The sequence below is a fragment of the Electrona antarctica genome, assembly GCF_951216825.1.
Source record: "Electrona antarctica genome assembly, chromosome: 2".
NCBI lineage: Eukaryota > Metazoa > Chordata > Actinopteri > Myctophiformes > Myctophidae > Electrona > Electrona antarctica.
The window spans coordinates 25,440,126-25,456,337 of NC_136807.1; the positions used below are offsets into that span (position 1 = coordinate 25,440,126).

Here is a 16,212-nt window from a genome sequence, read left to right on the forward strand (position 1 = left end):
AGAGAGAGAGAGATGAAGACCGTAACAAGACAGTAAGCACGCACGCACGCACGCACACACACACGCACACACACACACACACAAACACACAAACACACATCTTTACCCTCTCTATGAGGTCGATACAGGACTGGAGGTCCAGTCCGAAGTCTATGAAGGTCCAGTCGATGCCCTCGGTCTTGTACTCCTCCTGCTCCAGAATGAACATGTGATGGTTGAAGAACTGCTGCAGCTTCTCGTTGGTGAAGTTGATGCACAGCTGCTCAAAGCTGTTCAACTAGAGAGAGAGAGAGAGAGAGAGAGAGAGAGAGAGAGAGAGAGAGAGAGAGGAAATCAGAAGATGTATGTAGTATGTACACTAGCAAAGGGTTATAGTTGAGGTGTTTATGATATGCTACTAATCCTATGATTATTATGAGTGTATTTATTGATCTGTCTGTCTGTCTGTCTGTCTGTCTGTCTGTCTGTCTGTCTGTCTGTCTGTCTGTCTGTACCTCAAATATCTCAAAGCCGGCGATGTCCAGAACTCCAATAAAGTACTGTCTGGGCAGAGCGGTGTACAGAGACTGGTTGATCCGTACCACCAACCACTTGAACATGCGGTCGTATGTAGACTTGGCCAGCGCACCCACCGAGTAGTTCACCTACACACACACACACACACACACACACACACACACACACACACACACACACACACACACACACACACACACACACACACACACACACACACACACACACACACACACACACACACACACACACACACACACACACACACACACACACACACACACACACACACACACACACACACACACACACACACACACACACACACGCAGAGACGATTAGGGTCTTATGGAACATGCTTCTGCACATATTGCTAGTAATCGAACGCTGTAATCGTAAAATAATAACTGAAAATAGCCTAGCTACAAGTTTTCAATGTGACGCATTGAGAGCTTGTAGATCGGCTATTTCCGCTGCTCAACAATCAACATGCTTTCATAGAAGACATGCTGGTTCCTATGGAATCCAAATGACTGAAATCAGTCGTGACGACTGGGAACTTTAATCCACATGATTATATGATTATTGCTTATTTACCTGTTGTACAGTCTGCGATTTAACAATGCACTCGTTTCCCACTTTGACTCGTGGGTTCAGCAGAGCTTTGAGGACGTCAGCCGAACTGATCCCCATGAGGTATGAAGCCTTGTCAATACCTACACAGGCGCACGCATGCGCACGCGCACACGCACACACACACACACACGCACACACACACACACACACACACACACACACACACACACACACACACACACACACACACACACACACACACCCACACACACACCATATTATTATCAATACTTACTTTTCATAATTGGATGACAATGTACTTGAAACACAAAAACTCATGACCGAAAATGTTATGATTATGTTTAGAGATTATCATTATTGTTATTATTATTATTATTATTATTATTATTATTATTATTATTATTATTATTATTATTATTAATATTATTGTACATCTTTATCCCACAATTTTTGTAACCCATTCAGTGTCAATTGTCTAATGTAATCCTGAGTGCTACACTCCCTCTGCCAACCTGGGGAGAGCAACGGACTGAAATCTGTCGTGGCGACTGATGCTGCGTTCACACAGGCAGATACAAAGATACAGTCTACCATTCATTTTCAATGGAAGCCAGCGACGTGAAGACACAAAGATACATCCAACATTTGTAGCTGCTACAAAAAACAGCTACAAAGCTACAAAAAAGTTGGGCTCGTTTCAACTTCAGCTACAAAGATAAGCTACAAATATGCTGTGTATCTTTGTATCTTTGAATCTCTTACATATCCGCCAGTGTGAACGCAGCATGAGAACTTTAATCCATGTGTAAGAAATCTGTAAGAAATCAATCTTACTCTCTGTTCCGTCGGCCTCGGCCTGCTCCTCTCTCTGTTTCTTCTTAAACTTCATGTTTCCAAAGTGCATGAGGGCTCCTACGATCTTATAACAGCCATACTTCTCCTCCGTCGTGAACCCCAGCGTGTCCATGGCATGCTGCACGCACACACAATTATGCAAAAATAATTGTGATTAGCTCAAATAAATTACGATCGGTAATTCTAAATATATATAAAGAATGAGTTATTCATCATATAATAATGGTGTAATAACTGTGACATTGCTAGCTGGTGTCATTAGATGAAGTGGGCGTCTCTTACATCAGTGAGCATTAGCTCCTCCCCATCGTTGATGCCCTCCACTGTGGTCACTCCCTGGGAGCAGAAATGGTATTCCGAGGGGTTGGGCCTCACCAGCAACATGTCTGCAAGAAGACATTCATACAACATTAAATATAATGGTCTAATACTGTAGAACTGTGGTTCTCAAAGTGGCCCAAGCTTTCCGGGAGTAGAAGTAGTAGTAGTCTATGGTATGACTCAGCCTTTTTGGCTGAGGGAGTCCCCAGCTAAAAAGGTTGAGAGCCCCTGGTTTAACGTATCATTTAGATGATGCCTGAATGGAGTTACCACGCAGTGCTGTGATTGGACATGATCTGCTATTGGGAGAGGTTACTTAGTAACCTATTGGGAGAGGTTACTAAGAAAAGGAAATGGGAAAGGAAATGGTCACAGGACTGTGACCATTGTCCATGACACTTTGTCCATGACACTTTCATGGACACTTTCATGGGAGCCAAAGCTCGCACAGGAAGATCAATGAATACATGAATGGAGCCGACTGCCGGCTGGACTCTAGCTCATATAACAAACATTATTTCCGAACAATTGAGACCTTTGTCATATAATCGGTTCAGGAATATAAAAGAAGACATAGCACAGGTTGTTTAAAACTTGCTTTTCGATGTGCACAGAGAGCACAGTATATCATTTTATTTGAGGATCTAAACAGCAGGTATCGTTTCTGGCTCTGAGGTATCGCGAGATTTGGCTGCCAGATAGGAAACGGTGGGAAGTCGCGCGATACTTGGTACGTTCAGAAAGGTACTTTGTGCTCTTTAGATAGGCTACCATACCTCTATAAAATTACACAGTGTACACATCGAAAATCAACACAGCAGACAATAATGTGTTACATGTCTTCTGTTATTTTCCAGAAGCCATTACTTTACAAATGGTCTCAGTCATTCAGAATTAGTGTTTGTTCATGAGCTGGTCACTGAGCTCTCATTGACTCCAGTGCATTCTGCTGAACTTCCGGGTGTAGTTTGGCTCCCATGAAAGTGTCCATGAAAGTGTCATGGGAACACCCCATCCATAACAAAACCCCCACCGCGTACCATGTAGTTCTGGCTTGTGATTGGACATGATCTGGTAGTAGATGTGGTAGCTTCTCTCTCCAGGCTGCTGGAAGACCACTCTGGATTTTTCTAGAAGGTCTGTGGAGACAAAGAATATTGTACAATGAAGCCTATGAAGGAGTACATATTTGTATTTCTTTTTAATACAGTAAGCCACTGCATGTGTCCAAGACAATAAATTCGTATCTCATCTTATCTTATCAGAACATTATCAAAACCACATCAACAGAATTAACTTACAGATTTCAATGTCAGAAGATGCTAGCTTTCCTGTTGGTCCAAAATGAATCCTAATGAACTTTCCCTAGAGAGAGAGAGAGAGAGGGGGGGGGGGGGGGGGGGGCAGTTCATATTCCTGTTTTTGGTGATCGGTTTGATTAACTATTGCAGCCGTACTAGTATATTCACTCACAAAACGAGAGGAGTTGTCGTTTCGGATGGTTTTGGCATTTCCAAAGGCCTCCATGGCTGGGTTAGCCTCAATGATCTGGTCCTCTAATGAGCCCTGTTCAGACAGACAGACAGGTTGGTCAGAGAGAGAGAGACAGGTAGGTCAGAGAGAGAGCGACATGTAAGGTACAATATATGATACTTTTTGAGCTCTGGTTCAAGTGTCCGCGGCCCACCCATCTGACCATTTAACATGGCAAGTACACTTTCAGAGCATGTTTATTTTAATGGTCTATAGTTCCTATTCATCGGCACAAACAAAATATATGGCACAAACAAAATATATCAAGTCAATGAGTTTGAATTTCATGGTCCGTGGACCAGCTGGTTGAGAACAGACAGACAGACAGACAGACAGACAGACAGACAGACAGACAGACAGACAGACAGACAGACAGACATCTTACTCCTTTCTTAACAGTTTCTCCCAGAGCAGCGACGATTGCAAAGTACTGGATGACTCTCTTAGTGTTTACTGTCTTCCCTGCTCCCGACTCACCACTGGAGGGAGAGACAGACAGACAGACAGACAGACAGACAGACAGACAGACAGACAGACAGACAGACAGACAGACAGACAGACAGACAGACAGACACGATGTCTATAAATGAAGGTTATAAACTAAGAAAGTAGAAAAAAAGAAAAGCAGAGCAGAGATGAGCAGAGAAACTCACGTGATCAACATGGACTGGTTCTCACGATCTGAGGGAGGACAAATATATATTTAATGTCACAGGCTCAGGGGTGAAGGGGTAAGACATCTATAGAGAGTAGCGCGTGACATCATCGTACCTGGAAGTTATGCGGGAACGCCCACTGAGTGGCAAAAAACAACTTTCTGGCCTTGACAGCCCATTCATCCAAACAGAAAAGTCCTGTCTGATTGCATTAAACAATGTTAAACTCACCAACATTGCAGCTGTACGAAAAGCTTGAATTATCCTCTTTCTATCTGCAAAGTTTTTGTTTCATAAAAATCCACCATAGAAACCTTATGAGCTACTTTCTGTCAAGAAATGCCCTGCATTTGATTACTTTTCTAAGTGTCAGAGTTTGGAAGTGCTTGTTTTCAATAACACAGCATTTTGCTGCCTCCTGCATTATGTGACATTTAGAAACAGGTGGTACGCAGGCCGGTTGAGTGATTTCCAACGAGCGCTTCCAAACTCCAACACTCCATGCTGCTCAATGTTTTGCCACTCAGTCTAGATGAGGGGGGTGTGTCCTGATGGGAAAAACATGCATGTGCATACTCTCTATAGAGGGTATGCGCGTGACATCATCATCAGACCAGGAAGTTATGCAGGAACGCCTACTGAGTGGCAAAAAACTACTTTCTGGCCTTGACAGCCCATACATACACACAGAAAAGTCATATCTGATTGCATTAAACAACATTAAACGATGTTAAACTCACTTTGCCTGTTGCTTTGCCACTCGATTTGCCACTCGATGTGCCATTCACTTTAAGCATGCGCATACTCTCTATAGAAGGTCAGGGGAGAATGAGTTAGGCATAAAGTCCTAATTGTGTGACATCCATTTTTCAGTCAATTTTTTAGTCATTTTGGCAACACCTATAGGGTAGAACAACTGCGATTCCCAGAATTCGGTTTGAAACTAAATTAGATTAGATGTCCTTTATTATCCACAAGGGGAAATAGTTTCCTCTTGTGGACAGGATGTTTCCTCTCCCGCGGGGCTCGCGGGAGGAGTAGGACGGAGGCTCTAGGTCCTCCCGGTGGGGGCTCCTCACTGGGAGGAGTAGGACGGAGGCTCTAGGTCCTCCCGGTGGGGGCTCCTCACTGGGAGGAGTAGGACGGAGGCTCTAGGTCCTCCCGGTGGGGCTGGGAGGAGTAGGACGAAGGCTCTAGGTCCTCCCGGTGGGGGCTCCTCACTGGGAGGAGTAGAACGGCGGCTCTAGGTCCTCCCGGTGGGGGCTCCTCACTGGCAGCTGAGTCAGCAGGATACAACACACAAATGTGTGTGGGGAGGATTCAATTGGCATAATGACTAAATTGGGGAGAGAAAAGAATAAAATGGCCTGGGTCGTGGTCCAGCGGTCCAGGCACAGCGGTCCAGGCCTGGCAGTGCATCGCAGGTTTGAGTCCCGTTCCCGACGATCATTGCTGCATGTCTCTCTCCGCCTCTCTACCCCTGTCTCCTGTCTATCTACACTGTAATCTATAAATATAGGCAGAAAAGCCCCCAAAAATATCATAAAACAGTCAGTCAGTGTTTCTCAATGTTTTTAATTTTAAGGGCCCCTAGGTTAGGCCACGGACCTGAAGAGGGTCTAACTGTAGCTGGGCCCCCCTGGAATCCCCTCAATGACCACTTTGGGTCCCCGAACCCCACATTGAGGAACACCGCTAAGGAGTTACAGTTAAGGTCAAAGGTCCCACATTGGGGGTCAGAGGTGAAGGGTCACTCACTCTGCAGCATGTCCGAGTAGGCGTTGTCGGCGATGGCGTAGATGTGGGGCGGAGCCTCAGTACGACGCCTCCCCTTATAGGCCGACACCACGGTAGAGGCGTACACAGGAAGCCACTTGTAAGGGTTGACTGTCACACAGAACAGGCCGGAGTATGTCTGACACGGAGAGAGAGAGAGAGAGAGAGAGAGAGAGAGAGAGAGAGAGAGAGATGAGTAATGATACAGAAACTAAACACCTACCTGTAGTCACTCAGTAGAACCCGATCACAAGCCCCGAAAACATGCTTTATCATCAATTCAAAGATTTAGTGGGACCATTCTTAATCATTCTTTATCTCACCATTTTTGTAACCCATTTTTTCACCCGGTACCAATGCCTAAGCTATAATCCTGGGCACTACTCTCCCTCTGCCAACCTGGGGAGAGCCCCGAACTGAGCTCATGCTTCCTTCAATGCATGAGGAGCAGGCACCTTCTTATCACCCGACAGGGGGGGGAGTTTTAGTCAAATTTTGGCCATCTGAAGTTTTAGTTTTAGTCTAGTTTTAATCAGCAAAAAAATATTTTGGCGGACCTTGGGCGTCGTAATGCCTAATTATGCACTACGTTGCATGCTGAAAATAGCAGATCTACAAGCTTGTGAGCTTATAGATGTGCTATTTTCAGAGCGCAACACCCAAGTGCAACCAAACATAAAATGACTTGTCTTTTAGTTCTACTGGATCTCTTCTCCACTAGTCCCTCCCTAACATTAGACTAGGTTTTTATCTGACGAAATTGTCATTACATTTAGCCTTAGTTTTCATCACCATAGCTCGCTTTTTATTTAGTTTAGTTGTTCAGCAAAAAAAGGCAGTCAACGAACATTTTCCGTCATAACTTTAGTCGACGGAATCAACAGTGTTACGGTTCAGTATACTCACATAGATCATCCACATGGTGTAGCGTCTCCTGAGGTTGAAGAGCACAGAGGCTTCATTCAGGTGGGTCAGCATGGCCATGTCCTCATGCATGTCAAACTTAGGAGGATTCATCTGCTGGAGGTCATCTTCTTTCACTGTCAAAAACTACACATACGGTACACACAAGTACACGCACGTGCACACAAACACACACGCACACACACACACACGCACGCACGCACGCACGCACGCACGCACGCACGCACGCACGCACGCACGCACGCACGCACGCACACACACACACACGAGCGCACACACGCACGAGCGCACGCACAAATTTATATATGCATGTCTAACTGTATGACATCATGAAGTATATCTCTACTTTAATGAAATGATACTTCAAACTAAGCAGCTAGCATGCAGTGTGACTAACCTAGCCTGGCTAATAAGCCAGACTAATATCACACAACACTGTCGCGGTATATCAGTCTGGGCTGGCTCCACTTGGATTTCATTTCCCGGGGAACATTTTCTCTTTGACGCAATTGGTCAGAGCTACTGTCAGTCAAAAGTCTCAAGCATTGAACGTCACTGTACCAAAGCCCGCCTATATTGCATACCGTGTCCCGATTGGTCCGACCTGTTCTCTGCTGTAGGAAAGAGGCGTGCTACTGAGCCTCGCCAGACCGTAATCCGCTGGTAGGCAACTTTTTTTTGCCAACGGCTGATTCGGTCTGGTTTATTAACCAGGCTATGACTAACCAGCAGTCCATTGTGAGCATGTAGATCGGCTATTTTCTGAATCTTTTCCTCTAACATTATTTGACAATTTGGGCAAAGTTGAACCATTGTTGGTACTATCGTTTGTTGGTAACATTATTTTTTAATTTTTTTTAGATATAAAATGTCCAATTAACTGTAACTACCCCCCTGGTGTAACTAACTAGCAGAGTAACTAACCCCCCTGGTGTAACTAGTAACTAACCCCCCTGGTGTAACTAACTAGCAGAGTAACTAACTCCCCTGGTGTAACTAGTAACTAACCCCACTGGTGTAACTAACTAGCAGAGTAACTAACCGCCCTGGTGTAACTAACTAGCAGAGTAACTAACCCCCCTGGTGTAACTAACTAGCAGAGTAACTACCCCCCCTGGTGTAACTAACTAGCAGAATAACTAACCTGTCCATCCTTTGTCTCCACAGTGGTCTTGTCTCCGTTCAACTCCTTCACCTCCACCTCCACATATGCCTCTGCGTCATCTGGCAGCCACACACGCTTTGTTCCTACATACGCACACGCACGTGCGAACACACACACACACACACACACACACACACACACACACACACACACACACACACACACACACACACACACACACACACACACACACACACACACACACACACACACACACGGATACACAGACACACACGATTGTCTTTGACTCCGACAACCATGTTCTGAACAGTGAATATGAATCGTTACATCAAAGATTTGCAAATACGTATATAGGGCAGAAGTGTATAATGTATGTGTTCTAATCAAAATCTATAACTAAAGCTTTCAAATAAATGTAGTGGAGTAGAAGTACAAAGTTTGGATCCGAGATGTAGTAGAGTAGAAGTAAAAGCATTGGAAATTGGAAATACTGCACTTAAGTACAGTAGTAAATGTACTGTACTTACTTTCCACCACTGGTAATGAGCTTGTAATGTTATGTAAAATGTCTGTATGTACAGTATCATCAGGGCTGATGCTGATGAAAGACTCATAATATAATAAAGACTCATTTGAGATTGTTCTGATAATAGTGTTGACATCATCATCACACACTAGCACAATTCACAATATGTAAAGTGTGCACACATACAGTATTGTCACAGACACATGCATTAGTAGAATGTGTGTGTGTGCGTGCGTGCGTGCGTGCGTGCGTGCGTGCGTGCGTGCGTGTGTGTACCATCAAAGGCCTGTGCTCTAGCTGCTAGTTGCTCCAGGTTTGTCATTCTGAGATACTGCGCCGCATCTCCAAAATCCCTCATTTCCAGATATCGAGACATCTGGACAGACATAGAGACAGTTTACTATTAATAAGTGAGGTCATTCATCTGTCTGTCATCCCATTCTCGTCCTGGCCTGGTGTATGTTTGGTCCATGTGTAACAAACATTTTATTTCACCCACTGTTTTACACCTGTAATGAGACACGATTCTGATGTGAGCTGAATTGACTGTAAGTTACTTGTTTTTAAATATGTTTTTGGCTTTTTCTGCCTTTATTGATAGGATGAAAGTTGTCTGACAGGAAATGGGGAGAGATATGGGGGGAAGAGATGGTTGAGCTAACCGTTTGGGTACTGTAAGTTACATTAAAGTAATGTTGTGTAAGACAGGCCCTGTGTGGAATGGAACAGGCTAAGTATCTATGCACAGAGAATAACTCTTCTTACTTCCATCACAGGTGTTACATTACCTACCAATTATACTAATTAAGGCTCTGTTCCGTTTAGTGTACAGAGTGGTTCTCAAAAGGACCACCATAATTCTGAGCGTTCAAATGGAACCAAATGGACCTGTACACTACTCTAGCATAAATATCCCGCAATGCAATGCAGTAATGACTGCAACATCATAACCTGAATGTACTGTATATGGTGGACAGCAACCAAACCTCTCATGTAAAAAGTCAAGTATGCTCAAAAACACACCTAGAATGTGTGTTGTGTAGTACCTCTGCTGACAACCAGATAGGGCACTTTCCTAACATTATGTGAGGTTCAATGTGAGCAGAGTTTGACATCTCCATGTCACACTCTGCTCTGGAATGATCCATACTTTTATGTATGCAGCCAAATGTATGTTCAACAACAGTAGCCCAAGATTGTAGGCCTGTACAGTAGTATAGGCGGGTTTCTGAACTGTCCACAGCCCTCCTATGAGGCAGAGCCGAATGAAGTCCTGCCCTGGTTGTGCCCCTCTTCGCACCAATATTGTTGCCATTTTGTGGTTGGACAAAAATCCTTTCTCTCCATCCACTACCATTCAAATTACATGTTTTTCAGTTGCTTCGTATTGATATTCTGTGCATCCAATTCTTAATTTTAATCTTGGTGTCAGTCAAAAATGTAAAAAGAACCACCGCTCATCCGCTGAAAAAACTTAAGTGAGGTGCTGGAGCCACAAAGGAAACATGAGAAAAAATAAAGGTAAGCTCCGCACAATCAATTTATTTAGAAAGCTTTTGGTCTACTGACTTTCTTCAGGCATCTTGGTGTCAGTAAAATTAAATTAAATCACAGGTGCAGCTTGGTGAATGGTCATATCATGTTTGTTTTTAGTTTTAAACGATGTTTTAGCAAATTCAACATAAACAAGGCAGAACAAGGCAAAAAGAGCCTGCTGGTTAGTCAGTCAGGGACCAATCAGAAGGCTGACAAATGGTGAATTATATGTATGTATGAAGATAGGTTGAAAATAAAGTCATCCTTTAATAGATTAATTATGAATCGATCAATCAAATCAATCAGTTGTGTGTGTGAAGCGACTTGGCGACTGGTAGCGCCACCATGACGCTGATTTGAAAACTGTCAAGTGGCATTTCTTCCTCAGCCTAGTGGGAATATGCATGCAGTTTTGTTTTGAGGAGTTGTGGCGATTTGTACAAAATGAGTACAAAGCGGGCTACTCCTGAAAACTTTAGAAGCCAATCGGGAGGTTAAAAGATTGGATCTTTGAACCACTCACACTAGAGGATAATCTTGGATAAAAATGGGTAGGGAACGCCCTCTGATTCTCAGGAGGGGCATTCCCTATATGCCCAAATGTTCCCAAATCCTGTAGTGAGCTGGCCAGTCAGGCATAAGAAAGAGATGAAATAAGGGATAAAACACACACATTTGTTGGTAGCCTATTACAAAAAACAGAGGAAAGAAAGTCAATGAAATATATAATAGAGGGCATGAAAGCATGTAGATAATTGTGCATTCAGAGAAAAGATTTTAAAGATTTGACCAATGATATGAGTTAATTCCTCCATTTAGTAACTGAGAGTACAAATGTGATTACATGTGTTCACTCTCAGATTAAAATGAACAGTGATGAGGTCAGTGTGTATAAAATCAAAGACAAGTTTGTGTGATGCTGTTGCTAATAAATCGACCGTGGACCACTGGGACTCACCTTGGCATGAACTGTGGCGTTAGTGGGTTGGGTGCTGGTGGATACGGGCTGATGGGTTCAAGGGAGTTCAGGGTGAGGTTCTGGTGGCGTACAGGAAAAAAAGGTTCTGGATAAAGGTTCCGGTGTCATGCGGAGACCCGTAGTGTGTGTGTGTGTGCGCCACCAAGGTTTATAAACTCACCTCGCCAAGGTCACTGCATCACCTGACGTCTTCCTCTGCGGCCGATTGGCTGTGGGCGGTGTTATGTGGGACTTCATAAAAGGACAGCAACCTTCTGGACGGACAAACGACTCTTGTCTGTCTATCTCTGATACCTAACATGGAGTAACCACCCACAGCTTCCCACTCGCTTCTAATGTTGCCATCTAAACCCCCCACCACCCCCCACCCCCAAAACACACACCCACTGAGCCCCCGCCACCCCCCCACCCCCAAAAAACACACACACACACACACACACACACACACACACACACACACACACACACACACACACACACACACACACACACACACACACACACACACACACACACACACACACACACACACACACACACACACACACACACACACACACACACACACACACACACACACACACACACCTGTCATGCCAGAAAGCTCATGTCAGCCTCACTAATCTCTCCTCCGTCTATCCCAGTATTCCTCTCCTCTGCCCTCCCCTATCCCTCTATAAATCCAGCCATCCATCCGTCCACTCCCATCCATCCATCCGTCCACTCCCATCCATCCCTCTGTCCATCCACACTCTCATTCCACATAACGTCACTTGGTCAGAGTTCTTGGCGTTAGTGGGTCATGACTCATGATGACAGAATCATACCTGATTGCAAAAAGTAGGGGTCATGTGGCTTGTGGTGAACAATTTTGTCAATTTATTTTGCCATCAGAAGAGATAAAATGACCATTACAAGTCTGTAACTCTGAGAGTGTACAAATGGAACCAAATGGTTCCACAGTAGTAGCTTTTTCATATTTTCTATTATTTTGCATATCTTCCAACATAATGCCTCATTTGCATTTTTAAAAATGTAACATTTGCAATACATTAAATCATTGTCTTTGTGTAAGTAATCAATTGGGGAAGTGTCATGGGGATAACAATCTAATATAGGTATGGTTTTGCCCACTCAATTCATAATTAACGTTCCAATTTTGGAGCTCTGGCTCATGGACTAAGAACCAAAAAGAACTGAACCGGTTCCCATTGGAACCAGATATATTGAGAAATATATCCTGATGAAGATTCTGAAAAAACATTAAAGATGCTTTAATTGCTACAAGCAGAATCTGCTATTGAAATCAAATGAAGAAAAAGAAAAATGAAAAAATTAGGTTAAAAAGAATATTGAAAAGAATATGAAACAATTGAAATCAAATGAAAAAACAAAAACATTGAAAAGACGGCAGGCTGGCCTGGAGCCCCATGACATCTGCCTGAGCAAGGTGCCAAGTGAGTGGCCACTGAGAGAGGTGTAAAACCTGCCTTGCATACTGACAGGGTGGGGAACAGTCATGATCATTCCACCATCATCAACACAGCAAGCCAAAGGACGTCCTTTGTATCTGACACCAACTGTACCTGGGCAAACACCCAAATATTATGAGTTCTTCGCCCCTCCTCTGCTATCACAATGAAACACACACACACACACACACACACACACACACACACACACACACACACACACACACACACACACACACACACACACACACACACACACACACACACACACACACACACACACACCTTTATATTTCTCCTAAACATTTTGCCAAACATCACACACACCCCTGTCCTCTTGGTGGAGACCTTCTAGTTTACATTGCGTTATAATTGTGTTTACTGTGATAGAAGGGGTAGTTGCCCCTGTGGGGCCCAGCATCCCTATACTGGGGGGCCAAAATTGTAAATTGATAAAGCCATGGGGGTCTCGCTCTGGATTAAGAGCGTCTGCTAAATTCCTAAATGGTCTCCCCGGTCGACGAGGTATATAATGTGCAAAGTGGTTAAAAGATGCTCTGTGGTACAACAAAGTATAAATCAGACTATACTCGGAGCTCCGGCTGACACAGAGGGGACTGGATTCTGGGCTGCCCCCCCCCCCTCTTTCCTCATCTCAGATAATCCATCTCTCTCTCATCCCTCTCTTCCCAGCAACAGCTGTCTGTCCCCCTTTATCTGTCTACTCATCCTTCCACCCCGGCAGTAAAAAAGAACAGTGCCTCACACAGTGCCTCATCATTCAACGCTCTACTTCAATGCCTATTTCCTTCGCTATCATACTCCTGCCATAATCTCTTCAACAGTCTTTCTCTGACGTTATTTCCACCAGGGCGATAGGCCGAGTGGCAGAGATTGGCGGTCATCGCTGAATGGGAAACCAGAAGGTCCCAGCAACCTGGCTATGTGTCAATGTGTTTATGAGTGAAACATTTAACCCATAACTAACTACTACTAACTAACTACTCTCCCCCTGAGCGCTCATCAGATACCATCTGACATGAGCAAGCCACCAGCTGGGTGAAGCTGAAAGCTGAATTTCCACCACGGGATAAAACAGGTCTCCCCTTTTCACCCTGTGTGTCCGTGTGCAGCAAATCTCACTAACCACTGGACCAATCTGCACCAAAGTATAAGGGAGATACTCAACCTTGTTCATTTTCCAAATCAGCCTCATGGTGTAATACGATATCAGGCCGCTATATGTTATGTCCAGTATAGTTTCCTCGCATCCTGGCCTGGCAGAGATACGCGCTCTGCACAGCACCCTTTTCTAGTTTGGTTTTCTTTCTCGTCATTTACTTACGTAACTTTCTCTCTCACTTTACCTTCCATCTGTCTGTCCACGTTTGTCTGTCCCTCCATCTCTCAACCAGTTGTCATTGTCTGCTGATCCAGTCTGAGTCACACACTGATAATAACACACGCACGCACGCACGCACGCATGCACGCACGCACGCACGCACGCACGCACGCACGCACACACACACACACACACACACACACACACACACACACACACACACACACACACACACACACACACACACACACACACACACACACACACACACACACACAGTTAGATTGCAACATTGATACAGATTACATTATCTGATTTTAATAAAGCAAACACACAAGCCCACAACACACACACACACACAGTCCCACCCTCCCGCATACACAAAGAGTATATCCCAGTCTATCCCTGAACAATGGCTACATTCCATAAACATGCAGCTACTAGACGCCACTCACTCCTACTAGTGACACACACACACACACACACACACACACACACACACACACACACACACAAACACACACACACACAGCTGCCGCCTGTCTCAGAGATCAGGGTTAATTCTTGTGTTTATTGCTGGAGACTCCAGTCGGTCAAAGCCAAGGTCATCTCTATCACTGATTCACCATTGAGGTATTTTTACAGTAAGCGTGACATAAGGGGCATATTAAGAATCTACAAGTTATTACTTTCAATTAGGCCATGTACATATTTGTATTAAACTGACAGAGATGTATGGAGGTGATGCGCCATTGAACTTAAGGACACATCAGTGCTTCAGTGGTATGATGAATTAACAATGCGACAAATACGAACTGAAATTTGTATCTGCATTGATACGGAAATTTATTCACCAACAAACATGTTTTTGATTAAATTATTTAATTGCATCTTGTGTTACATACAGTACATATTCTCACTACCCATCTCTGTTCAGTCCAGTGAGTAAAATATATATTTTTTTCTTTTTTGTCAGTGCCCCTATACACTCTCTCTGCACCCTCTCTCTCTCTCTCTACTGATCTGTGACAGTTCTTCTCTCCAGCTAGAATCATTCATTTGTTCGTTCGTTCATCAATCAGCCCGTCCATCTGTTCATCCGTCCATCCAGAGATTGGAGGCAACATTCCTTTGTGGCTCCGCTACAAAGCCGGCTGGGAGCTGATTCTTCTCTCACACACACACTCTAGTAGAGCCAGTGGGATTATCTATTCTTATGGACAATAACTTTTATTTATAGATCAGCATCCACACAGAAATATTACAGCGTGCGCATGCACACACACACACACACACACACACATGGTAGGATAGTGGCAAACACTACCCTACAGTAAATAAACATAGAACACATGCAATGCAGACACACACATACATGTTCTAGCATCCTGAACTGAAAACTAGCGTCAACGGACAGAACACTAGCTATCTAGGGTTAGGGAGTCCCCAATCCCATTACACTAGTACGTATGACCGTGATGTCACACCATTGTTTTATAGCGTGGAGTTTGGCATTGTGACCGACTGTCGCCAGGGATGGATTAAGCATCATTAAGGGGTGAGGAGGAGGCCCCTGTGCATATGTACATACTGTTACTGTAGCATCAATGGGGTGCCCCTTCCGCTATCACAAATCCCCCCCATGTATATTCAGGTCACCCAATTCCATTCTCACATGACATACTGCAACAATACTTTTGAACTCTCCCACTTAGTTGAGCTAGCCTCTTACTGTGTACTTGGTCCTATTTCCCCTCTACACTAAATCTCTTTGGCGGAAATAGCCGATTAACAAGCTCGCAATGCGCGTCACAGAGGCTATTTTTGTCAAATGTTCGCCCCCGAAAGGTTTAGGAGGTTACGAAAATTCAAGTTTAACAAGTCGGCCCACCATGTCTGAACAGAGTTTTTACTGCCAATATAGAATTCCAACATACATCTTATAAGTAGAGCCGGACCAATGCCAGATGTTTGTGTCTCATGTCATGTCGATCCTGATTTTGGAGAGTCCCAGTCCCAGACCATTGATTTGCCAATGTTTTGACAGATATAT

General features: G+C 44.2%; 1 protein-coding gene across 1 annotated transcript in view; it reads right to left on the bottom strand.

Moving 5' to 3' along the window:
* Positions 1-11,463, bottom strand: part of LOC306913519 (myosin-7B-like) — a 35,773-nt gene extending 24,310 nt beyond the window's left edge. The window contains exons 1-15 of the mRNA XM_079490231.1: positions 11,325-11,463; positions 9,107-9,206; positions 8,323-8,426; positions 7,161-7,304; positions 6,237-6,393; positions 4,476-4,503; positions 4,208-4,301; positions 3,763-3,855; positions 3,591-3,654; positions 3,330-3,428; positions 2,251-2,354; positions 1,948-2,086; positions 1,114-1,232; positions 495-644; positions 107-277 (exon numbers count right to left, since the gene is read on the bottom strand). Of these exons, the coding sequence (XP_079346357.1) occupies positions 107-277; positions 495-644; positions 1,114-1,232; positions 1,948-2,086; positions 2,251-2,354; positions 3,330-3,428; positions 3,591-3,654; positions 3,763-3,855; positions 4,208-4,301; positions 4,476-4,503; positions 6,237-6,393; positions 7,161-7,304; positions 8,323-8,426; positions 9,107-9,206 (1,566 nt within the window). The 5' untranslated portion in view covers positions 11,325-11,463. The remainder of the gene's footprint in view (positions 1-106; positions 278-494; positions 645-1,113; positions 1,233-1,947; positions 2,087-2,250; positions 2,355-3,329; positions 3,429-3,590; positions 3,655-3,762; positions 3,856-4,207; positions 4,302-4,475; positions 4,504-6,236; positions 6,394-7,160; positions 7,305-8,322; positions 8,427-9,106; positions 9,207-11,324) is intronic.
* Between the last annotated feature and the right edge of the window lie 4,749 nt (positions 11,464-16,212).